Source organism: Caretta caretta, chromosome 8 (genome assembly GCF_965140235.1).
Source record: "Caretta caretta isolate rCarCar2 chromosome 8, rCarCar1.hap1, whole genome shotgun sequence".
NCBI lineage: Eukaryota > Metazoa > Chordata > Testudines > Cheloniidae > Caretta > Caretta caretta.
In genome coordinates, this window is record NC_134213.1 from 99,033,210 (window position 1) to 99,060,304 (window position 27,095).

At 39.2% G+C, this 27,095-nt stretch overlaps 1 protein-coding gene across 4 annotated transcripts in view; it reads left to right on the forward strand.

The window, feature by feature from the left end:
• The window catches only part of EPS15 (epidermal growth factor receptor pathway substrate 15), a 108,595-nt gene that overhangs the window by 60,864 nt on the left and 20,636 nt on the right, over positions 1–27,095 (forward strand). For all 4 annotated transcript variants that reach the window (XM_048860176.2, XM_048860181.2, XM_048860179.2 and 1 more), the window contains exons 12-19: positions 1,820–1,905; positions 6,577–6,649; positions 16,582–16,743; positions 17,434–17,631; positions 20,228–20,425; positions 21,140–21,217; positions 21,570–21,660; positions 22,490–22,525. In XM_048860176.2, coding sequence (XP_048716133.2) covers positions 1,820–1,905; positions 6,577–6,649; positions 16,582–16,743; positions 17,434–17,631; positions 20,228–20,425; positions 21,140–21,217; positions 21,570–21,660; positions 22,490–22,525 — 922 coding nt within the window. The remainder of the gene's footprint in view (positions 1–1,819; positions 1,906–6,576; positions 6,650–16,581; positions 16,744–17,433; positions 17,632–20,227; positions 20,426–21,139; positions 21,218–21,569; positions 21,661–22,489; positions 22,526–27,095) is intronic.

The following is a 27,095-nucleotide window of genomic DNA, read 5'->3' on the forward strand; positions in this document are numbered from 1 at the left end:
GCTCTAAAATATTGAGAGTCCTAAAACTTTAAAGCTAAAAGTTGCCCTATTACTTGTGTTAGGTGAGACTGCACTTAAAAATGACTCTTACAAAGTTACACTTCACAGCTTTGTATTTGTTCTTGGGCAGAAAATTTTATTCTTGGGATGAATAAGGAGATAATCCAAGCCCTGTTTAAGGAAACCAGTGGGATATGTAGGAAACCTCCATATGCAAATAGGGTACCCTAGAATTAATACAATGTTTGCTAAAGCATGGCTGCAGTCTTTGGTCTCTCTAGTCCAGCGTTTTCCAGATGGTGGGTTACAGGGAGGTTCTAGGTGGATTAACCTATCACTGGGTCCTGGCCTAAGCAAACATCCTCTTCTCCTGGCCTGGTGCAGAGAGAAGGCCCTGGGGGCAACAGAACTCACTCAGATTTGGTTCAGCAGCTCATCCATGATGACAGAGATTGGCAGGGCAAAGCTGAGTGACACTGAGATCACATGTGCCAGGTCACAATTATCAAAGTGGGGAGCCAGCCCCTGCTCCTCAGGACAGGAGCCACCACTTCAGGGTGTGTGTGTGGGGTGGCCTTGCTGTCCAGCTCAAAGCATCATGCTTTGGGGTTTGTCTGTATCGAGACCCTCAGAAAAATCTGAATTAACTGAAAGTGTGAATTTAAAATGGATTTGTTAAACTGCATTAAGCCAATGTGTGGCGATACTTATTCAGAATTAAAGGGGCCTTAATCCACTTCATTTTAATTTACTTTCAAAGTGAGTTAAGATTAATCTAATTCAAAATACTGTAATTCTGAATAAGTATGTTCACACAAGGGCTTAATGCAGTTTAACCAATTCACTTTAAATTAATACCTTTAGTTAGTTCAGATAAATTTTTCTGAGTGTCCCTGTATGTATAAGCTATTATACAAATTTCAATTATCCTCCAAGCAATAGTCTTCTGTAAACCTTAAAAGGTGAGCCGGAAATATTGTTTTAAATTAATAGCAAAACTAAAATCATTAATAGAAAACTAGCTCAGCATTAATTATCAAATAGCTTTTTAAAAGTAAAGTATATGTGAAGGTTTTTGCATGTCAAGGCTTAAAATAAGGGTTCTGAGCTTCTCTGGAAGAGTTCATGCAATAACACACTTTTGCAGGAGAAACAAAAGTGTTTGAATTATGGCAGATAATATAGTTTGACAGTAGTCGTATTTTGTGAATAATGTAGTGTTTTATATTTTTTTTATTTAAAGCCTTTGATCTTTAAGCCTTTATATATTAGAAACAGTTGCTAATTTTTGTATTGGCTTGGGTTGTGTTAATTTGTAATTCGGAGACATCAATCAGAACTTTGACTTAATTATCATGATAGTGCCTTTGGTTAGACTGATAGGTCCCCTTGACATCACCACCATCTCCTCCTCCTTGCCCAAACAGGAGTGGACACCACTTTTTCCTGAGCCTGTCATTGTTGCTCCAAAATTTACTGGTAGTTACTTAAGACTGAGAAGCATTTTCTCTAGGTCTGTTCCATTGCCAGTACAGTGGTAGTATTAAGCATCTTGGTCATGGAATAAAATAGGTCTGCAAAATGCAGTACCATTTGTACACCCACTAAATTTTTATTTCAGCCAAACTTTATAATAGCAAGTTGAAAGTTCTGGTGGTTTTCATAAGAGTTTCACTGTAGTGGTGGTGGAGAGGGGCTGTTCTATAAGAATAGGCTTAGAATTAAGTGTACGTTTTATTTGTTAGCTAGAGCTCAATACTAAGTCAGTCTAGTTTATATTCTATAAATTAAATTAAGGTATTTATTTTCTATTTTACAGAGCTCTCTAGGACTGACTCCGGTGGCAGATTTTTCTGCAATTAAAGAGCTTGATACTTTAAACAATGAGATAGTTGATCTGCAGAGGTAGGTAAAGGAGAACTACATCAATCTTATATCTTAGTTACTCACAAATGGTTTCTTTAGTATTTTTTAAACAGAATTTAATATTTTTAAAGCCTAATTGTAATTGAGTAAACTACTAGCATATGCTCTTTTGTCTGTTAGATTCACTATGGTCGCTCTTTGTTGAAGTGCTGGCATCATATTGCCATGGTTTTCTGTTGGGTCTAAAAGGTGTTAGATTCATTTGTGCAACATAAGATTTTAACTATTACTGGTGTGTGGAAAGGGGAATTATAATCTTCCTTTTTCTTTCTGTTGGCTAGTAGAGGCTTGAGCATAGGCATATTGTCTTGTGCTGCTTGATACTTGTCCTTTCAGTAGAAAGTAGGATACATATGCACCTTTATTAAGATGATCGCCTGGAATTTGTACACTTAATCTGTAGACAAGCTCTGAATTTGTGTGAACTTCTAAGCTGACAAGTTTTATTATAAATACCACAGAAGAAAAGCAGATGGAATTCTTTGGAGAGGGGTGTGTGTGTGTGTGTGTGTGTGGAACAGTTGTTGTAATGATAAAGGGTTTCTATCAAGATTTTAAGAAAAGATTGTAGAAGTAAAGAGGGTGGGCAGAATTACCAGGCAGTCTTTGTACATAACCCCAAGATTGGAGAACTTGTGTAATAGACCGTAAGTGCTTATTTTGTTGGTAGTATCCAGACTTAGTGGAGAGGGGAGGATTCAGGAAAGGGAGTGTGGTTGTGGAATTAAAAAAGTGTGTGTGGGGGGGTAATGGGACCACCACCAGTGAGGGATTGGAAACAACCTGTTGCTGTTAATTAAGGCATTCCTTTACCTCGTGGGTAGATGAGTTTATCTAAAATATTTGGAAGGAGCACTGGGGTAGTGACAGACCCAGCCATCACCGCTTCTTAACATGGGCAGGGGGAGCTGCCTGAGAAGCCTCCCCTTTTCTCCCCATCCACATGTGTGGGAGAAGCAGAGCAGGGCCTCCAGGGGGTGGAGCCATTCTCCAGGTGTAACAGAGACTTTCCCCACTAGCCATCAGGATTATAGTCATGCCCTGTTTTGGCCCCTGTTTTGACTACTTCCTCCAGTCTCCGGCAGAGTTGCACACACAGACCACATACTCTCTCTCAGCCTCTGGAAGCCACAAGATGAGATGTCTGGATATTATTTTCTATAGTCTGACCTGATGGTTTGCCCCAACTTCTTCCTGCCCCTCTTCCTGGCTCTCTTTCTCACTGCCATCCTTACTCTTTCTGTCATACATGCTCCTCACAATCCTTCTCTCCTTTCCTGCTGTTTTCCTCTCTCCACCTTCACCTCATACTTACTCACCATCTCGTCCTTACCTGTTTACTAAAATTAATTTTTAAACACATTAGTAAAAAAATAAAATAATAAAATGCATGCCAGATCATCCTGGACACTTCACTTGTATTTTGTAGTCCTTTCCCACATGCTGTTCTTTGACTGTTCAGAATGTTAGCTCCTCTGGGGCAGGGACTGTCTTATGTGTGTTGTGCTTCAGCTGGTAGAATCAGGTCCTGATCCTGAGTGAAGTCTCTAGATCAGTGATACTGAGACCTTGGTGGTTCAGGGGTCAAATTAGCCATCAGCATTACCCCAGAGAGCCACAGTAGTGTGAATTCATTGTTTGATTTACTGTAATACTATATATTCATATTTAAACAGTTGATAGGGGAAATATACAAATTCTCTCAGCAAAATGACTGACTGACCAAGTATTATTATTTTATCAACTACAATTGGTTAATAACATAGTAAAAACATCCTGATTGTCTAATAATTTAGACTGGTTAATAATTAAATCAGTGTTTTCATATCATGTGCTGCAAAGAGCTGCAGGAGCCACTTTCAGCTTGAGAGCCACAGTCTTTGTATCACTGCTCTAGATGCTGCCACAATATAAGTAATCACAATTTAAAAAATGAATCACAATTAATTGCAGTTTTAATTGCACTATTAAACAATAGAATACCAATTGAAATTTGTTAAATATTTTTGGATGTTTTTCTAAGTTTTCAGATATATCTATTTCAATTTCAACACAGAATCCGAAGTATAAAGTGAACACTGTACTTTTATTTTTACAAATATTGCACTGTAAAAATGATAAAATAAATAGTATTTTTCAATTCACCTCATACAAGTATTGTAGTATGATCTCTTCATCATGAAAGTGCAACTTACAAATGTAGATTTTTTTTTACATAACTGCACTCAGAAACAAAATGTAAAACTTTAGCGCCTATAAGTCCACTCAGTCCTACTTCTTGTTCAGCCAATTGCTAAGAAAAACAAGTTTGTTTACATTTAGGGGAGATAATGCTGCCCTCTTCTTGTTTACAATGTCACCAGAAAGTGAAAAGAAAAGGAGTACTCACGAAAGCTCATGCTCAAATAAATTGGTTAGTCTCTAAGGTGCCACAAGTACTCCTTTTCTTTTTGCGAATACAGACTAACACGGCTGTTACTCTGAAACCAGAAAGTGAGAGCAGGTGTTCACATGGCACTGTTGTAGTCAGCGTTGCAAGATATTTACATGCCAGATGCACTAAAGATTCATATGTCTCTTCATGCTTCAGCCAGTGTTCCAGATGACGTGCTTCCATGCTGATGATGCTCGTTAAAAAAAGAGTCCGTTAATTAAATTTGTGACTGAACTCCTTAGGGGAGAATTGTATGTCTTCTGCTCTGTGTTTTACCCGCATTCTGCCATTTATTTCATTTTATAGCAGTCTCAGATTGAACACCGAGCACTTGTTCGTTTTAAGAAAACTTTCACTGCTAATTTGACAAAATGCAAAGCAGGTACCAATGTGAAATTTCTAAAGATAACTACAGCACTCGACCCAAGGTATAAGAATCTGAAGTGCCTTCCAAAATCTGAGAGGGAGAGGGTGTGGAGCATGCTTTCAGAAGTCTTAGAAGAGCAACACTCTAATGTGAAAACTACAGAACCCAAACCACCAAAAAAGAAAATCAACTTTCTGCTGATTGCATCTGACTCAGATAATGAGACTGAGCATGCATCGTTCTGCACTGCTTTGGATCGTTATCGCACAGAACCCATCATCAGCATGGATGCATGTCCTCTGGAATGGTGGTTGAAGCATGAAGGAACATATAAATCTTTTGTGAATGTGGCACGTAAATATCTTGCAATGCCGGCTACAACAGTGCCATGCAAATGCCTGTTCTCACTTCCAGGTGACATTGTAAACAGGAAGGGAGCAGCATTATTTTCTGCAAATGTAAACAGACTTGTTTGTCTGCATGATCAACTGAACAAGAAGGAGGACTGAGTGGAGTTGTAGACTCTAAAGTTTTACATTCTTTTTTATTTTTGAATGCAGGTGTTTTTTATACATTCTACATTTGTAAGTTCCACTTTCATGGTAAAGAGATTGCACTGCAGGACCTGCAATGGAGGAATTGAAAAATATTATTTCTTTTGTTTTTTACAGTGCAAATATTTGTAATAAAATATAAATATTAAGTGAGCTGTGTACACTTTGTGTTCTGTGTTGTAATTGAAATCAATATATTTGAAAATGTAGGAAACATCCAAAAATATTTAAATAAAAAGCATTCTATTATTGTTTAACAGTGTGATTATTTGCACTTAATTTTTTAATCATGCGATTTAATTGTGCTTAATTTTTTTATCGCTTGACAGCCCCAATAAATAATTGCTCAAGCCTACTCCAGTGTTGTCTCTGTGATTAAAAAAATAAGTGTAGGGAGGTGGAGTGAAAGGTAAGCTTCTGTTTTTCTTCTGTTTGTATATGTGTTCTAGAATTAACAAATGTAAAAAGAAAAAATCCATAGAGTAAAAATAAATTCATCTATTGAGGAAATAATTTGTACACAACTTTAACAAAAACTGCTTTGTTAAGCCTGGGATTTCATTGTACAGCCACAAACAAAGGGAGAGTTGCATTTCTCACTCAGAAATAAACACTTGCTTATATGTTTAAAAAGGAAATATTTTGTTTGACTTGGGTTTTTTCTATTACTGTTATCAATGATAGCTATCAGTAATCACTGTTACTTAATCTTGAGTATATTTCTATAGAAGCAGATTTGATGTGACACAGCACATATCTGTATGGGGTCTCTGGGTTCATCTGGTTAAAGTCAAACTAGCATTTTTGCTTTGTCTCTAAACTTCTCAGTAAATGGTACCAAAAACTATCTGAATACAGCTAAACTTACTAGCTGATGACTTGGTTCCCTGGTGCTGTGAATTGTTTCCTAGTTGTTTTACCTGTGTTTCCAAGGGTTAAATGTATGGAAGCTGATGCAATCCCTCCCACTTTTCCCAGCAGTCTTCATTAGACAATTGCTCCATGGCAACAGTGAGATCACTGAAGACAGTATTTCATTGATTCCCCCCCCTTCCTTTTTTGAGCTATTCTTTTCACCTAACCACTCTTCAATGAGAAGGCTTTTTTATGCTGAGCAGATATATATAATCATCTGCTTTGTAAATAATTTAAGGAACAGAGACACCCTAAATTTTTTTCTTTATTTAATGTTTCACTATGTATTTAAAAAGAGAGACAGGATTAGGGGGCTGGATAAGTGTACCTGCTGTAACTGATGTTCTTAAGTATTCTTGCATATTTTGTTGGTCTTCTAGGGAAAAGAATAATGTGGAACAGGAACTGAAGGAGAAAGAGGATACTATCAAACGGAGGACAAATGAGGTCCAGGTAAATGAGCTGTAGAATTTCTCATATTTCACTTCTGTTTTTTGGTGCATGTGTTCATTCATTCTTATAGAAATGTAATAATTGAGTCTTTAAGCCAAATCATGTACCGTTTACTTTAAAAAATAATTACCTTTAATAAAAAAAAAAAAAAAGTGAGAGCGTGAGAATATATGCATTTCACAAACCAGTGAAGATATTTCAATGCCATGCAAATTAAGACTAATAAACTGGTCAAATTAAATGGATTTGTACCGTATAGTACCACTTCATGACAGTCACAGTAAATCCCTAGTTGGGGAGATTTTGTTGCTCCATGGTGAATTTTTTAAAGTCTAAATATCCTTTTAAATAGTTTTACTTTAAAGGGACTATGACAATCTTTCCATAGGATCAGCAAATTCAAATGTTGTTGCTGTTTCCTATGAATAAAGACCTAATCTAGGCAGTTTAAATGCCAGGATTTAAGGTGCTTATAGTCAGCCAAGACCTGTATTAAATACTGCAAAGCTATTTTTCAATTAAGTGATAAGTTAAGTGAAAAGCAGCTTCAGTTGCTGCATTTAAAAATCTGCAGCATGACTCCTGATAATCTAAATACTTTTTGGATTACCAATGGACAGTAAAAGCTTAGTTGACATTTGATAGAGAATAAATAGTGGAAATTTTTCTTACATTTTCTGAACTGAAGTAAAATGTGGCGTGTCTTCCTAACAACTGTCTTATGAATTTTTGCTTACCTATTTTATGTTATACTCCTTGTGACTTGGTGGTAATTAATTGCATGACCTTTCAGGAGATAATTCATATCCTGTCTCGTCAGTAACACTGACAGCCAAATGAATATGCAACAAGATGTCAAATAGAAGTTTTCTATACCAAATATGTTAATTAAATCTGCCTACTCATGTGAATGGAATCAAATTTTAATAATCTAGTAAAACTCTCATGAATATTCATGTCTGACACACATCAGGAATAATTTTGTATGGTGTGTGTTGGAATCTCATGGTTTATTTGTGTGTGTGTTTGCTCAAGATTGAATTCCTGGCGTTGTTTGAAAAGGAGGCAAATAGTGCTAAATTAAAACTTTTTGATCTCTTAATTCCAGTTAAGAAAACAGAATATCACACTACTTAAGTGTATTATGTGCATCTAGTATTTGAGGTCAAGAGGTAATGCAAGACAAATGTAATAACTGACATTGTCTAAAGCAGTCGTACGCAAGCAACTGCTTTGAGATTCTGTCAATGTAAAGATCAAGTGGGCCTTCATGGTGGCTTATTCGTTGTTCCTCCTCTGATCAGAGGCAGCCGTTGTGATTGTGATATGAATTTTAGTGCTGTTGAGCTGGTGTTTGGGTTTTGATAAAGTTTGTGTGCCAGTGTTTCTAGAGCTACATACAACAAAGGTAACAAATTCAGATTGTCACTAAATTGTCATGCCTGTTTTGTGTTTTGGCTCCTGTATTGCTGTTTACCAAGATATTTGACTGTGTACCAGAGCTTTTTTACTTTCTAATCTGTCTTCTCTCTGACTCATTTCATAATATCACTCTCCAGTATTTGTGCCACCAAAATTGTTTCTGTGGTGACAAATTATCTCACAAACATCCCCAATTTCTGCTTTGGCTGAATGAGGTGTGGAGAAGTCTTGGGAAATATTGTTCTGCAGTAAGAATCCATTTTTTATATAAAAAGATGCTAAACAACAATAATGGGAATGAATTTTAGATCAAGTATCAATAAAAACACTGTTTTGCTGAAGTGCAGCAATTTAAAAATATGAAGAACTAGACTGAAAGGCCAGAAGGGTCCATTAGATCATCTAGTCTGACCGCTTGTATAATACAGGCCATAGAATTTTTAATCCAGTTACTCCTGCATTGAGCCTAGAAACATGTTTGATTTAAAGCATGTTTTCCAGAAAGGATTGCAGTCTTTATTTGAAGAGCTCAAGGGATGCCACTGCTTCTCTTGGTAGTTTGTTCCAGTGGTTAATTACCCTCATTGTTTAAATAAAATAAATAAATGTGCCATATTTCTAATTTGAATGTGTATCTCTTTAACTTCCAGCCATTGTTTCTTGTTATGCCTTTCTTTTTCTGATTTGCACTGAATTTGACAGATTAATTATCCGTAGAATCCAGCATAGTCAGAAGTATTAATATATATGGGCAGAATAACTGTCCACTTCTCCCAAACAAACAAATATGGGATGTTTGTCAGGATAGTTCAAGGGAAACATTTGCAGTGCTAAAAGGCTATATGATTTGTCAGACCAAAGAGTCTGTGTCAGAGATGGGAGTAGAACAAGTTTCAAATTTAGTCTGCTAGACCAGCGGTTCTCAAACTGTGGGTCGGGATCCCAAAGTGGGTTGCGACCCTATTTTAATGGGATGGCCAGGGCCAGCGTTAGACTCACTGAGGCTGAAGCCGAAGCCTGAGCTCTGCTGTCTGGGGCTGAAGCCGAAGCCTGAGCACTTGAATCTGGGATGGCCCAAGCCCCTCCACCCCATCCCACACATGATGACGGGGCTTAGGCCCTCTCCCGCCTAGAGTAGTGTAGTAATTTTTGATGTCAGAAGGAGGTTGTGGTGCAGTCAAGTTTGAGAACCGCTGTGCTAGACTACACTTCTCTTCACCACACTGACCACCTTTTCCATGGCCAGATTCCACATTGGCTTCTCAACAGAGGAGCCAGTTTAGCTGGCTGAGAAGCAACTTACGTTTTGGCCCTAATACTATCACCAACATTCTGGGCAGCTACCCAGCCTCCAGGGTTTCCTTTCAAAATGGAGAGATCCCTGACTTGTGGTCTTCACACACCCCTTAGTGCCAGCCCTGGGCTGTTGTGATGGAAGACTGACTGTTAGGAAAAAAAAACTGAGTCAGGCTTCCAGATGGAGCAATCAGTTTGTTGTTAAGGTTTTCAGCAACAAAAATGGCTAGTCTTATATATTTAAGGAAAAAAAAGGCCCATGACAATGAGCTTCCAAAATGGGTATATCCTTCCTGTGTATCCCAAAGGCCAGTCCTGAGTGTACCATGCCTTTTATCATTCAAAGAAAGGCCATTTCCTGTAGAATAATGCAGTGAAATCTATAGAATGTTTGTACAAGATTTCATTTCATTGCCCATGCCTTGAATAGTTCTCTGGATTTCAATTTCCAGAACTCTGAAACATTGCTTTTTTAGTACTGCCTTAGTTTTTTAAATGTAAGGAAAGGTGTAACTTCTGATGACCTTCTGTCTTGGCTTCCCCTTTTAACACTAGAGGAGAAGTATATGGTGGTAATTCTGTTTTTTTAATCACCTGTATTAGAAGTGTACATAGTGCTATAAATCTACATGGCTCTTTACAAAGAGTTAAGACAAATGCCCTGTCCTGAAGCTGTTACGGTTTAAATACGATCACAGTTCAGGACAGGGAGCCTGTGGGAATTACTGATGAGAAAGGGAAGTGATGGATTGTTAAGAGAGGAAGTTCTGTGGATGAGGGTAGGAAAGTGTGTTCCTAGCATGGGGGCAACATGATTGAAGGCATAAAGCCTATCACAGGAAAAGACATAAGGAGAGAAGATTGGAATCAGCAGAAGGAGTGATAGGCATTAGTGAGTAAATGAGTCTGGTGTTGTAGGAGAGGATAAGGAGTTTGAATTTGAAGTAGACAGGAAGCCAGTGCAGAAATTTGGGGCAGAGGAGGAGGATGTTAAGTAGGGAGGAAACAAACAACAATGGAAAGCTCCAGTAATCAGTGTGAGACTGAACCACACTTCAAATGGAATTTGAAGAAATCAAAAAGAATCCTTATCTATTACTGAAATGGTACTGCTGAACTCTATTCATTTGTCTACGGCTCATCTCCCTTCGTTTGTTCTTTCCCCTCTTTTATGGCTTCTCTGTCTGGCTGCTCTACTTTTCTGTTTCCTCCTTAGGCCCTTAATGCATTCCAGCACATGAAGACTGGTACTGTGCTGATTCACTTTCTGGAGCTAATAGATCACTCAGTAAAGACATGTGTCTTGTTGGTTTGGGAGGTTTGGAAAGTGCTGATTTTTGCACTGAGGAGACAAGTTCCTGATGCTAGGGTTCATGCACGCTTGAGGGACAGGCTCCACAGAGCATGTCTAGTGTTTCTGATAAATAATGTCCAAGAGATTTTCCATCTTGATTCTGAGATCACAAGACAGTAGGTATCAATTGCTAGGAGAACTTGTCACTGAACCATCTGATGTAACAAACTAGGCATCTGTTCTCTTCACTCAGTCTCTGAGCTAAGAGTTACAAAAATAAAAGTTATTTCAAATATTGTCAAAATGCACAATTACATCTTTGTATGAAAATTGCATTGCTTTGACTATGCATCATACATGTGTGACTTTGAACTCTCTACATGTAAGTCAGACTGTTTGTTCCTGCAAAATAGATGGAGATACGGAAAAGTTAATTTTTAAGTATATTTGTAGCTGATGTGTAAGTGATTACATAGAACTGTCGCTATTAAAATTATTAAAGCATGTAGTAATATGTGAATTGGTGGTGTCCCTTTTTGAAAGGACTGGGATGGGAATTCTGCTCTAGTTTTAAATAAACATTTTTCTTTGTCACATTAGAAACGTTAATGCTTACATTTCATTTATTTAGAGCCATACATATTTTTGAGCCATACATATTTTTAGTTCTTGATCAGTAACTGTTCAGAGCAAGCACTGTGAGTTTACATTCTGTGCAGCTATGTGCTAATTTTTGTTGCATCTAAGCAAAGGCATTGTTTCAGAGGTTACTCCTGGGGGAATTCTGCACCACATGTGCAGAATTCATATCCTCTGCAGATTTCTTTGCTTCCCTGCAGAAAAATGACTTTGACAGGGAAGCAAAGGAAAGCTGCGAGAGCAGTCCTGCACCACTCCCTAGCTGCGCAGGTACACTGTTTCAGGCACCCAGAGCAGCTGGCGGAGAGGTAAATCACCGCAGGGCTGGGGACACCTCAGCCAGTGGCTCCTCCCCTGAGCCGGGATCAGCTGCTAGTCCCGGCTGGGCTGGAGGCAGGAGAGGATGGGACTTCCTCCTCCCCTGCAAGGAGTGGCTGTGGCAGACCCATCCCCAGAAACTTCCCCCACCTGCAGGAAGCTCAGCATCCTCCCCTGCTTCCTGCCCCCATTGCTCCTTAGCTATGGGGGGAAGGGGTCACAGTATGGGGAGCTGCTCCCCGATCCGCCCAACCCCAGTGCATCCAGACCTCCCATACCCAGACACTCCTGCCAAACCTCACTCCGTATACCCAGAACTGAGGTTTTACAACTGCAGGATAGGCCGGTTTCTAGCATTTTGGTGAGTCTCTGAGAAGCACAGTGGGGGCCAAGGATATGAGGCAGGGGTTCAGGGAGGAGCAACTTCTAACCTGACTGGCCTCTCAGCCTGGGTCCAGGAAGTAGACTAAAGCTTGCAGCAGCACTCTGAGTCTGGGGGCAAGGAAGAATCAGCTCGCAGCTCTCCATGTGGCTCTTAAGAACAGAGGAACATAAGAATGGCCATACTGGGTCAGACCAAAGGTCCATCCAACCCAGTATCCTGTCTACCAACAGTGGCCATTGCCAGGTGCCCCAGAGGGAGTGAACCTAACAGGTAATGATCAAGTGATCTCTCTCCTGCCATCCATCTCCACCCTCTGACAGAGGCGAGGGTCACCATTCCTTACCCATCCTGGCTGATAGGCATTAATGGACTTAACCTCCATGAATTTATCCTGTTCTCTTTTAAACCCTGTTTATAGTCCTAGCCTTCACAACCTCCTCAGGCAAGGAGTTCCACAGGTTGACTGTGCGCTGAGTGAAGAAGAACTTCCTTTTATTTGTTTTAACCCTGCTACCCATTTGGTGGCCCCTAGTTCTTATAGTATGGGAACAAGTAAATAACTTTTCTTTTTTCACTTTCTCCACACCACTCATAATTTTACATACCTCTATCGTATTCCCCCCTTAGTCTCCTCTTTTCCAAGCTGAAAAGTCCTAGCCTCTTTAATCTCTCCTCTTATGGGACTCGTTCCAAACCCCTAATCCTTGTAGTTGCCCTTTTCTGAACCTTTTCTAATGCCAGTATATCTTTTTTGAGATGAGGGGACAAAATCTGTACACAGTATTCAAGATGTGGGAGTACCATGGATTTATATAAGGGCAATAAAATATTCTCCATCTTATTATCTATCCCTTTTTTAAGGATTCCTAACATCCTGTTTGCTTTTTTGACTGTCGCTGCACACTGCGTGGACGTCTTCAGAGAACTATCCACGATGACTCCAAGATCTTTCTCCTGATTGGTTGTAGCTAAATTAGCCCCCATCATATTGTATGTATAGTTGGGATTATTTTTTCCAATGTGCATCACTTTACATTTATCCACATTAAATTTCATTTGTGGTTTTGTTGCCCAGTCACTTAGTTTGGTGAGATCTTTTTGAAGTTCTTCACAGTCTGCTTTGGTCTTAAGTAACTTGAGCAGTTTAGTATCATCTGAAAACTTTGCCATCTTGCTGTTTACCCCTTTCTCCAGATCATTTATGAATAAGTTGAATAGGATTGGTCCTAGAACTGACCCTTGGGGAATACCACCAGTTACCTCTCTCCATTCTGAAAATTCACCAGTTATTCCTACCCTTTGTTCCCTGTCTTTTAACCAGCTCTCAATCCACGAAAGGATCTTCCCTCTTATCCCATGACAACTTAATTTATGTAAGAGCCTTTGGTGAGGGACCTTGTCAAAGTGATCCCCCTTGTCCACATGTGTGTTGACCCCCTCAAAGAACTCTAATAGATTAATAAGACATGATCTCCTTTACAGAAACCATGTAGACTTTTGCACAACAATTCATGTTATTCTATGTGTCTGACAATTTTATTCTTTACTATTGTTTCAACTAATTTGCCCGGTACTGACATTAGACTTACCGATCTGTAATTGCCAGGTTACAATCACTTCTAGAGCCCTTCTTAAATTCTTGCTAGTAAGAATGAGTCTTATGGAGGTTAGGAATGGCTATAAATCTAAATCTAAAAAACCCCCATGAAGCTATTCATCTGCAGCTCAGGAAGAAAATTTTATGTTTGGGCTTTTGGAGTCAGTTACTGAAAGGAACCTGGCCCTTCAGTAAAAGGAGTTCAGCTAATTAGCAAGAGGGAGATGTTGGCAAACTGGTTTGAATTACCTGACACGTGAATGAAAACAGAAAGATTCACTAATCCAGTTTGCTGTTAAAATGAGTGTACCATTTACAGTAAATTAGGCAGATGAGCATAGAGTTAGAGTTCAGACAGTTAATTGAGCAGATGAAGGCGCAATCTCAACTATACTGAGCTTTTTCTTAATGATGGAGAATTGTTCAATCATCTTCCTGCCACCTAACCCTGACCACATCGCCCCCATATTTGTATCACTCTACTCCCTTCTCCTCTGCATCAAACACCTTTGCTTTTATGGTATTTCACCATTTAGCCACTCTTATCAGATCTATCATTTTATTGAGCCACCAACCTTTACCTTTGCTCTTTCAAAAATGCAAGCCTAGATCGTCTGCTTATTGAAGCACCTTTCCATTTTTTTCCATGCCAGCTCTTTGCAAGCAAAAAAAGCTTTCCCATCAAAATTTAGAGTGATCACCAGATCTTCCTTCAACTCCTACTTGTAGGCTCGGCTCTGCTCTCCTCTCCTCACGTGCCTACAGTACACTGCCATCTGATGAGAGTTAACTGGGCAGTGAACTGAGATTACTGTTACACAAAAAGTGCTCATTTTAATATGTAAACTTAAATAATGAATTCTGGGGTAAGGCTGCCTTTTTTTTTAAACTGCGTGTTTGTACTGCACATAGCACAATAAGGTCCTGATCCTTGATTGAGGTCTCTATGTGTTACTGCAGTATAAATAATTACTGATCAGAACTAATATTTTTATCGAGGGACTTAAATTGTGGATAGCCTTCTTCAGCCACTGAAATGGGAATCTTGAGATCTGGGTTCTAGTTTTGTTCCTCAAAAAGAAAAGGAGTACTTGTGGCACCTTAGAGACTAACCAATTTATTTGAGCATGAGCTCAATGAGCGTGAGCTGTAGCTCACGAAAGCTCATGCTCAAATAAATTGGTTAGTCTCTAAGGTGCCACAAGTACTCCTTTTCTTTTTGCGAATACAGACTAACACGGCTGTTACTCTGAAACCTGAGTTTTGTTTCTGCCATTCTTGTAATGCTGGGTAAGTCACTCACCCTTTCTGCCCTGATTTCCTCACCTGTTACATTGAGATGGCACTCTTCTGCCACTTATGGGCAGTGAGGGTAACTTTCTTCTTTTTGTGAGGTGCACAGAAATTACAGTGATGGGCACCACAGACATACCTATTAGATAAATAATAAAATAAGAAATTAGAAAAATCCATAAATGTAACATACAAAAAGGTGAGGAATAGATTGAAGGCAGAAGTAAAATTTGTAAATTTCTTGGGGAAGTGCCTGACTTTTTTTACTTTAGAAAGTACTATATGAGCTGCTTGTAAAAGAGAAAATGCTCCAATAGCATATTGGATACTAGATACTGTACGGCAGAGCAATACTCTTAAAAATACAGCATATTTAATAGTCTAGTGTTTATGGAATGAAAGTAATTGTTAACTGTAAATGCAGTAGTAGAAAAGGGTAAGATCTATGTAGAAGGCAGTTCTCAGAATTTCATATACAGCAGGCTGGGCTCTGTGTAGGTGCATGGGTCTTCTCACACATAGTAACTCAGAGGTAAACTTCATTTCTAAAAGCTTGGATGTGGGATTGATCTCTGATATAAAAACACTTTTCCTTGCATAGCCAACAGGATTTTGTATTTTAGCTCTATTAATCATAAGCTAATTTTGACAAGACAAAATTTGTAAGTCAGTTTACAGCAATTCTGAGTAACTTCCCACCATCACTAAAAATGACATTATTTTCAAGCCTCTCCCCATTACACCCTAAATGTCCGCAGTTCCTTTCTCCCTTTGTTTACCCCTGATTTTCTAGCCTTCGTAATATTACTTTAAACAGGTTGATTTCAGACAGCCCCAGCCCTTCCCTTTCTCTTGTACTGTTTATCTCATCCCTCTTAGGAGTCTGTTGTGTAGGCCAGTGGTTTTCAAAGTTCTTTTCTGATGACCCAGTTGAACAAAATTGTTGATGCCTGTGACGCAACGGAGCTGGGGATGAGGAGTTTGGGTTGTGGGAGGGGCTCAGGGCTGGGACAGAGGGTTGGGGTGCGGGAGAGGGTCAGGGCTCACTGTAGCTTACAAAAGCTTATGCTCAAATAAATTGGTGAGTCTCTAAGGTGCCACAAGTACTCCTTTTCTTTTTGCAAATACAGACTAACATGGCTGCTACTCTGAAACCTAATATTAAATATGCTAACTCTTTCTGTAAACTGAAATTATTACTTGGTGTTGATCTAGTACGATTTCCATTATTACCAAGAAACTAAATAAATTAGTATATTAGAATATAATTAAACATCAGAGGGATGTAATCTAGTGGTCTGAGCAGAGGAAGGTTCTAGGTTTTAAATTCTGATCCCAACTGTTTTTTGGATAAACCAGTTAATCTGTGTTGCCGCAGATGGACGTTACCTTACTAAAATGTTGAGGATTCATTTATTTTGTGAAAGTGCCTTGAAGATAGAAAATAATAATTCTAGAATCATTTCATAATTTTTTAAAATAAATGTTTTACTATATTTCAGTTGTGGCTATAATTTTGGAATCTCTGCCTTGACTTTTTCATGTTTTTAAAAAGTTAGCCCTCAAAAGATAATAGCATTTTGACTCTATCCCTTTGTGGCTCTAGCTATTGCTCTGCAGTGAGAGGAATACAGTTACTACTTTTCAGTGGCCAAGGAAAAGAAACTGACAAAAATGTTTCTCTGCAGGATCTTCAATGTGAAGTGAAGAGGGAGAGCAGTAATCTGCAGAAGCTGCAAGCTCAGAAACAGGAAGCACAGGAAATCCTTAATAGCCTCGATGAGCAAAAAGCCAAGTTAGAGGAGCAACTTAATGATATCAGGCAGAAATGTGCTGAAGAGATCCATTTGGTAAGTTCTGGTAGTTTATATCCATAGTAGTCCCTCTTTTCAGTTGAGACAGTTATTGATGGGAATCTGCTCCAGCCCGCCACTGGAACAAAATAGCCCTTTTAATGAGGGACTATGGTTGGGAGAGGAGCATAGTTTGAGTAGGAGAAAACAGTGAGATACTTAGGTCTGTGTGAAGAACAATAAGTGGGGAAAACATCATTCAGTTCAGTGATTCCCTGTTACATATAGGTCCTGCCCATGCTAGGGTTGAAAACATGCGGAAAATCCTTCTTGTTGTAGTTGTAGCTAGCAGCATTCTGACACTGTTTCACTGAGCAATGTAGACAGATGCTGTTTCTGTAAACTGTACTATAGGCTATCAACTCTAGATAATCTACAGCAAGAATTTAAACTATCCCCTCTGCATATAGCATCCTAACAGTGTTATCAATATAAAAATCTGTCCATGTTTGTCAAGGAAACCATGCTAAAATCCTGTTAGCCATGATGATATTTTAACCCACTTGTGGCTACCACTGCTTTAATCTTAGCGTAGATATGGCCTTAAATCTCCAGTGGGAAACATACAATAATTGCAGCTGGGATTTTTCCTGATTATTTTTTGGTATTTGAAAGTAGCTTTTGATAAACAGATCATATTTTCATTGGATTTGGTTTTAATTAATGAAGTTTTTCTTCATTCTGCAGATTGCCTCACTGAAGGCTGAAGTAACAAGCCAGGAATCCAAGATCTCAACATATGAGGAGGAACTGACCAAAGCTCAAGAGGAGCTGAGTCGCCTGCAGCAAGAAACTGCTGAGCTAGAGCAATGCGTAGAGTCAGGGAAAGTACAGCTGGGACCTCTTCAGCAGCATCTGCAGGATACACAACAGGAAATCAATTCAGTAAGGCATTGTGGAAATTTATCAACAAATCTTTATATCATAAGAAGACCCCCCTTTTGGGGGGGGGGTTTCTTTACTTTGCTCATTTTTCTTTTGGTTCCTTATACAAATTTTGTTTCCTACTAACTGGTTAATATTACTGGCGTCTGATATTCATTATCAGGTGATGCTATATGAGTTATGGTATTTCTATTATTAAAGTCTCCAAGGTCAATGAGCTTCTGTTTTGGATGATACAGGGGCCTCATTTATATTACAATGTACATTTTACTTAAAAAATTAATAATTTTATAAGAACATTTCTTCAAAGTGAGGAACTAGCAGCTGCCTGTACTATACTGAGCTCAAGTCAGTGCTGCTATCTATGCTTTGTACTCCAGCCCTGACCCAGGACAGCCTTTGCTCTTCTGCTCATTGATACATCTTGAGTAGAAACTTCAAAGGTTTGTGTTCGTATTGTGATTTGGAGCATTGTCACTGGAGATTAAGAGCAGGTTAAACAAAAACCTGTCAGGGATGGTCTAGATAATACTTAGTCCTGTCTTGAGTTCAGGGCACTGAATTTGAGGTCCCTTCTAGTCATATATTTCTATGATTGCATAAATGGGATTACATTGAGAACCATTGAATGTATTTTCATTGGTGTTTGAGACTAGTTATCCAGAGATAAAAAACTGGTGCAGTAGCCACCATGCACACACGTGCTCCATATAGACCATATTTATTCAGTGTTCTGTTTAAAAGAGCATTGTAGCTCCCGTTTGCAACCACTGAGTTGAATTAGTGCCCCTCTGGTTATACTGTAGGTCTGAAACCTCTTTTCTTTCTCTGCTTCCCCCCACGCCCACACTCAACTTTATTTTTGCTAGTGGTTGACTCTGTTCCCCTGGCCTACTCCTGGACAGCAGTGTAGCTAATATGCATCTTTGTTTTTTGCTGTTTTTCTTTCTCTCTGAATGCCTTACCAATTTTTAGCAGGATACTTCTCATTTGATTGGAAAGGTGAAGTGCACCTCTAGAGGCCACTGTTAATGCAGCTTTGTTTTTCATGCTAGAGAGCACTGTGATCAGGGTCCTTCTCCCTGCTTGGTTAAGGCACAGTCACTTCTGCTAATATACAAACCAGATCTTTTTTTATTTTGAATTCCACAGGTAAGTCTGTTTCGTTAGCTTTGAACCTAAAAATCTTAATTTAGTTTTTTAACCTGGCGATTTAATGTTGGGAGTTTTACAGCCATCATTGGTATGTTGTTACTGTATGCTTACATTTTTATTTTTGGTGTTAAGCCTCACTTCATATGAATTAATTAAAAAATTATATTTCCTTTAGAGATAAAGTACAGTATATCCACACTCCTTGATTTCAGCCATAGGCATGCAGTTTAGAAGCTGAGTAGCAAACAAATGTATTTGGCATTGTTGCATCACAGGGTATGTGAACCCAGGTTGAGAGAGAATGTCTTTGTCTCCAGCTGCTCATTCCTTTTCTTCCATTAGCAAAGAGGTGCTTAAGACAGTATCTGTCCCTCAAATTTATTCTTGAGTGGTTAGTTGTATTTTTCTTGCCATAAGTAGCAATCTTCTTTGTTTTTTAACAGATTCTTGAATTCATATTTTCTCTCGATCTTCCTGATTTCCTGCTCTTCCCACACTTACAAATAATGTACAGAAAGTACATTGGTGGCTGTGGCAGGATTGTCCAATGGTTAGGGTATTAGCCTGGGACTCAGAAGATGCTGGTTCAATTTCCTACTCCTCCGCAGGATTCCTTTCTGACCTTGGACAAATGACTTAGCCTGTCTACCTCAGTTCCCATCTGTAAAATAGAATAATACTTCACTACCTTAGAGGGTGGTTATGCGGATAAATGCTTTAGATTGTGAGGTGCTGTGATGCTAAAATAATGCATACAAGTGTAACAAATGGTACAGATAGATAGTAGGTAGATGTGAATATAGATCTCCTTATGGTGACATCCCATGAGCTTTTTGGTCTCAAAAATGTCTATTAACTCACCTTTGGAGAAGATGACTAACGTGTAATTTTTGTTCCTTTAAAGCAGGAATTCTGATACATTTTTTTCTCGTTGTTGGCTTTGCAATTTTGTCTTAACTTCGTTAAAAACAAAAACTACTAGTTGGGGCCTAATGCAGCTTAGCTGTGCTGATGGACAATGGGATCTGTGACACTGCTGTATATCTTCACAGTACTTTATGAATGTTAATTGCTCCTCACAATACCCCTATGAGGTAGAGTGGCATTTCCCAAGTGGGGAAACAGTGTGAGAGAGATTGTGACTTATCCAACTCTACAGACTAAGTTCTCATCAGAAGTGGAATTAATCTGAGTTCTCAGCATCTGGTTCTGTTCTTAGGCCACATTGCTTCTCCTCTTCTAAATTTTTTGGTGCTAATAATGTTCTGAACGTCGCACCTGAGGCTGAAACCCAAGAGTGTGGCTCTGTTATTCCTCACTTTCAGAAATCAGTAATTTCAGGTACATACTGCATTCTCTCTCTCGTGTGTAAGCAGAAAAAGTATGTACTATGTTCTCCTGCTGCTATACTAATATATGTATTTATGCTTTCTCTTTGCAGATGGAAACAAAACTGTTTGAGCTGAAAGAATTGGAAAATAACCAATTTAACTGGCACACTCATCCACACAACCTACTCGTTAATGGAACTGCAGATCATTCTAGCCTTAGCAACAGCAGCAGTGAAGCTGCTAACCTTAATGAGAATGCTGAAGGGGAGAGTTCAGCAGAAGCTGAACAAATAAACCACGAGTCTCCAGTGAGTAAAGTGTTTTGATTGCCTTCTTAGTTATTATACAGTATAATAGTGAAATCTGAGTGAGTTAAGGATGTATTAAAGCTGAACTTGTTCTTTAAAAAAAGAGGCACAACAAATCAATGTCATTTTATCAAAGATCATATTTCATTTTGTTGGAAGATTAGTATCATGAGAGCAGGCAATTTTCATTTGGATGACAAGTGACTTCGTAGTAATTTGATTTTGTGCAATACACAGTTGTCACCAAAACAAGTCTCTCATAAATTTAGTGATCTGAATTGATATTCCCTGTGTGCAAAAGAACAATAATCTTCTACAACTTAGGTAGTATGTACAGAATGAGAAATAGTACTGAAATCTAAAGCTGCTCCGCTTGCTGAATTTCCTTTTTTCTTGGGTTCTTGGCTTTCACTGCATCTTCAGAGTTCTCTAAGCATTTAATAATGTTACAAAATATAAAGATGCTCTTGGTGCATAAGGTATATGTTCTCTTTTTAGGTATTTGAATAGGCTACGGTATGTTTTTGTGTCAATTTGGCATATGGAAAATCAATATTCAGTAGATCTGTTCCTTTTTAATAGGTGTGTTTTACAATTATATAGTGGGCATAGTCTTTTGTTGAAGCATATTCCTTTGAAACAGAAACCCTTTCATATTCTAGAGGGTAGAATCTTATCATATGTGAACGTCAGTGTTCTTGTTTGTTGTAATAGGTAAGGAATAGCCCTGAAACAACAAATGCTGCTATTGGAGAAGAGAAAGAGACCCTGACTACAACTGTTAACAAAAAAGTGGGTTTGTACAGATGTAAAAACTGAATATAGTAAGAAATCTTTACATTGTTTGAGATGGATTATGTTCACTTCCAATCACTGAGTCGCCCCATGACCATAAAACACTTATTGTCATAACTTTGATTTCTATAGTTGCTTTTAATTTTGGGTATGAATGTATGGAAAACTTTTTTTCATTTCATCTGGTATACTGAAGATTTCTGTTGACTGACTTTTCAGCTGTCCATCAGTGAATTAAGTAGAATTGTAGTTGGTCTTTTAACTTTTAGTATCCTTATTTCTCTAAACTTCAAAAGGCAAACATTTTATCTTATTTTCTGCCTAAAACATTTCATACTTTTCCCCCTAGGAAGATCCATTTGCTACAGAATCTCATCCTCTGCCTGATCAAGTTACAGAAGCCAATTTAGACTTCTTCCAGTCTGACCCTTTTGTTGGCAGTAAGTAGATTTTTCTGTTAGCATGAATTTCCTGGAAGAGGGTTAGTTGTATTAATGTGTCTTAAAAACTAGTGTGTATTTGGACTGGAATTGAGTTTTGTAGTAGAAGAATGGTTTTCCATTGACTGCAGTTGTGATGGGGTCTCCGAAATCTACCGGTGCATTGTGAAGGTTTTAGTCCAAGCACCAGAAGAGGGTAGCCATTAGTGTCTCAAAAACTGAATGTGAGAGGAGAGGTTTGCTTTTGTAGTAGCCATGGCAACTGCTCCTTCATCAACACCTCTTCTGCCTCCTCCCAGAGAGAAGTTTTATGCTGATACCTGTTCTGCAGAGGCTGTCTTTCTGTGTTAAAGAGGAGGGCAGATTCAGTCTGCTCTATTTTATGGAAAGTTTGGGCCTAGTCCTGTAAATCTAACTCAAGGGAGTAGTAACTTGCACATTAGTCGGACTGCACTGGTCCTATTATTAAAAACTCAGGATTTTCCAATAGATGTTACTGCTATGATTTTGTATTCTAAGCAAATATGTAGGCAAATATTGTGGTATCTAAGCATTTACTATCAGTTACCACAGAGTCATCTTTGGAGATCACCACTTTGACTATATTCCTACTACTAGGAAATAGTGGTAACAGTTATTTGTTGGCAAATGTTGACTTTAATGCCAGCTATTGTAGTCCCACTGAAGTCGATGGAAATACTCCGACTATTAAGGGTTGCAAAATCCTTTGTAGCTTGCTAGGAATCTGCAACGAAGTGATCCTCAGTTGAAAGCATCTTTTTGCTAAAAGATTTCAGTGCTTTTTCCTTTTTTCATTACTTTTAAACAGGTGATCCTTTCAAGGATGACCCTTTTGGGAAAGTTGGTAAGTAGATACTAAAGCTCTAAATTTAAATTTAATACTTTGTAAATATCTAGTGTGAAGGACTAGCTGCCTCAAAGGATTGGTAATAGATTATGTAAAAACTTTCACATCTAAATCACTTGTGAATCTGAGCAAGGCAGTAATGACCTGAAACAGCTACCATTTGCTTTGTGTTAAATATGTTTGGGCTCAGTAGTTTTAACTCAGTTGTCCACATCAAATTAGCCCCATTAATACCGGCAGTAATTGGCCCTTGGATGTGAGTCTGCAGAAAGGCCAAGGACTGAATAGCAATGTACACCAAACTACTCTTTCACCATGAGAAATAGCCAGAGTTGGGTTTGAGGCGCACTGATAGTGGTGTCAGTGACACTGTGCTGTCAGTGCCCGTTTAGTACCTGTCCTGTAGCTAATTGGGACTTTAATCTTGAGGGCTATCAATCCAGCACCTTTCTCTAGCACATCAAATTAGAATGATTGTGCAGACAGTGTCATTGCATTGCCAGACCCTGACCTAACTTAAAGGTGATTATTCTCAGTGGACTAAAGTCTCTAGATGATGATAGCATTTTTAGCAGAAGTGGAAAACAGAGCCAGTTTGATCGTTATGACGACACATAAATTCTGAATTTTTAAATGTCACCATTTTTATATAACTTTATATGATACTATTTCAGTATAATAGGCTGGCTAATGCATTTGTTTCAACTTGTAGAGTTTTTTTGAAGTGCCTTTCTGCATGCTGTGTGATCCTGTCCAAACTCTGATGAACTGGAATAGTGTGATTCTAGATCTAACGTTTTTTGTAAGAATTGCCTGTCCATATGACTGTTTGCTGAGAGTTAGCACATCAAACAACTTTCCCTTCCTCTCTTAATGGGAGAAAATCCTAGGTTTGCTTTTACATGCTGGAATTTTGAGTAATTACAGTCAAGAATATAAGGATTCTCATTAGCAGGTAAGATTTCTAGAGGAAGTTGTTATGGAGTGCAGAATCAAAAGAATTTGGGAGCAATTGTTCAACTTGAAATGTTCCAACAATACTATCTCTTGATGCAACTTTTCTAATGTTGACAAATGATAAGTTCGATAAATCAATGTTTCAGTTTAGCTGAGAAATGCATTTAAAAGCAGTGCAGGCTATCGGAATGAGCTGCCCTTGGTCGCTTATCCTACTGAACATTTACACAGAGTCTTTATTCAGTGAAGCATTACCCCTCATTTTCTGCCACCCTGTGAAGTTTTCAGCAACATACATTGTAGCATCTGTAAGGGTAAATTGTTAGTACTGTATGTGTGGTGTTGGCGTGTTGGGGCATAGCTCAAAGAGGGCTGAGTTAAATTTGCACGTACTTGTAATTTCTGGTTTTCCAAGTTTTAAATTTGTTTGTTTTTGTTACGGTTTGTATGTTTATTACGGTAGTGGCTAAGGGCCAACCAAAAATTGGGCCCTATTGTGCTTGGCACTGCACAAACACAGAACAGCAGACAGTCCCTTCCCTAAAGAGCATACGATGTAAACAGATAAGACAGAGAAATGATCGGGGAGTGGGGTAGAACACACAAGCAGAGTGACCAAGATGATGGGAGCAAGCGTCATGTTAGTGTCACCATTTAATGTTTTCAAGTTGGTATAAGTAGGAAGGGATAAGATAAATGGAAAGAAAAGTGTAGGGAGAGAGGACGCTGAAGGGAACTGAGGGAGGGCAGAGGATAAGAGGGGCATGTATGGAGTGAATCTAAGCGGGAGAGACTGTGAAGGGGAGAGAAGGGGAGAGGGTTGGAGCAAACAGCACATGGCAAAGAAAGTCCAGTAAAAACTGTAGCAAGTTTTCTGAATGTCTGAAGGTCCCTGCTTTGGCTGCCTCTGCAGCTGCCCTTAGCAGATGGATTGTGGTTTGTCCCTGCAGTTTTTCCTCAAGACCATATGGTGGGGGGAGGGACGGGAAAGGCACCACCTGGGTCCAAGTTTCCCCATAGTGTGTACAGGGGGAGGTGGAGATGTGCCTTTTCAGAGTTCTGGGTCTAGAGGGTACTTTGGGGAAAGACCTCTCCAGTTGGGCCCCATTTTACCCCTTGACTCCGAGTGCAGGAGTCACTGCTTTGGCTGGTTCTGTTACCTTAACTCTTCATTTCATGGTTTACAGATACTTAAATTAAACACTCTCCACGTTCTGGAAGGGCACAAGGCACAACTGGGCAACCTTGAATTCCCTTGGTTTTAAAAAAATAATTCTTGGCAACCTGTGTACCCCAGCCCAGGTGTTTCCCTCTGCTGCCTCTGGCTCGCTGTGCCTCAGTTTCCTCATCTGTAAAAAGGGAATAATAGTACTGCCCTACCTCAGTGTAATGAGGATAAGCACATTAAAGAGTGTGAGGCAGTTAGATACCATGGTGATGGGACACCAGAGATGTACCTTTTATTGATTGATTCATTCATTCATTCATTGGAGATGGATGTAGGGATTTGGGGGGGCAGATCTGAAATCCCTCCAGCATCCCCCCTTCTGCATAGTACTGCTTCCCTCCTTTGAACTCCACTCTTCCCTGGAGTGTTCCAGCATCCCTGTTCTGACCACACCATATTTTCCCCAGCTGCTCAGACTCCCTTACCGCTGCTCTTACTTGTCCAACATTTCATCTATCAAGCCCATACACACGTCTCTGCTCCTTTGTGTCTGCCCTCCCCCCCACACACACCCACCCACACACCCCCCAGCTCCACCCTCTTCCTTATCACTCTGTGCACCTGGTAAGCTTGGAGGGGTTTTGGAGTGGTGGGGCTGTGTAACTATCCCACTGCGTAGGAAAGATAGGAAGTATAGAAAGAGACCACTCTGGTTTAACCAGGAGATCCTCAATGATCTAAACATCAAAAAAGAGTCCCACAAAAAGTGGAAACTAGGTCAAATTACAAAGGATGAATATAAACAAATAACAAAAGTATGTAGGGACAAAATTAGAAAGGCCAAGGCACAAAACAAGATCAAACTAGCTGGAGACATAAAGGTTAACAAGAAAACATTCTACAAATACATTAGAAGCAAGAGGAAGACCAAGGACAGGGTAGGCCCATTACTCAATGAGGGGGGGAAAAATAATAACACGAAAATGTGGAAATGGCAGAGGTGTGTAATGACATCTTTGCTTCAATTTTCACCAAGAAGGTTGCTGGTGACTGGACATCTAACAAAGCGAATGCCAGTGAAAATAAGGTAGGATCAGAAGAGGCTAAAATGGGGAAAGAACAAGTTAAAAATTACTCGGACAAATTAGATGTTTTCAAGTCACCAGGGCCTGATAAAATGCATCCTGGAATACTCCAGGAGCTGACTGAGAAGATATGAGCCATTAGCGATTATCTTTGAAAAGTCATGGGAGACGGGAGAGATTCCAGAAGACTGGAAAAGGGCAAATATAGTGCTAATCTATAAAAAGGGAAACAAGGACAACCCAGTGAATTACAGACCAGTCAGCATAACTTCTGTACCCGGAAAGATAACGGAGCAAATAATTAAGCAATCAATTTGCAAACGTCTAGAAGATAATAAGGTGATAAGTAACAGTCAGCATGGATTTGTCAAAAATAAATCGTGTCAAACCAACCTGATAGCTTTGCGGTAGACGTGGTATATCTTGACTTTAGTAAAGCTTTTGATACGGTCTTGCATGACCTTCTCAAACAAACTAGGGAAATGCAACCTAGATGGAGCTACTACAAGGTTGGTGCAAAACTGGTTGGGAAAACCATTCCCAGAGAGTAATCATCAGTGGTTCAGAGTCATGCTGGATGGGCATAACGAGTGGAGTCCCACAGGGATCAGTTCTGGGTCTGGTTCTGTTCAATATCTTCATCTATGATTTAGATAATGGCATAGAGAGTACACTTATAAAGTTTGCGGGTGATACCAAGCTGGGAGGGGTTGCAGGTGCTTTGGTGGATAGGATTTAAAATTCAAAATGATCTGGACAAACTGGAGAAATGGTCTGAAGTAAATAGGATGAAATTCAAGAAGGACAAATGCAAAGTACTCCATTTAGGAAGGAACAATCAGTTACACACAAACAAAATGGGAAATGACTGCCTAGGAAGGTGTACTCCGGAAAGGGATCTGGAGGTCATGATTGACCACAAATCAAATATGAGTCAACAGTGTAACGCTGTTGCAAAAAAAAGCGAACATCCTTCTGGGATGTATTAGCAGGGGAGTTGTAAGCATGACAAAAGAAGTAATTTTTTCCGCTCTACTCTGTGCTGATTAGGCCTCAACTGCAGTATTGTGTCCAGTTCTTGGTGCCACATTTCAGGAAGGATGTGAACAAATTGGAGATTAAAGGTCTAGAAAACATGACCTGTGAGGGAAGATTGAAAAAATTGGGTTTGTTTAGTCTGGAAAAGAGAAGACTGAGAGGGGACATAACAGTTTTCAAGTATGGAAAAGGTTGTTACAAGGAGGAGGAAGAAAAATTGTTTTTCTTAACCTCTGAGGATAGGACAAGAAGTAATGGGCTTAAATTGCAGTCGGGGAGGTTTAGGTTGGACATTAGGAAAAACTTCCTGTCAGGGCAA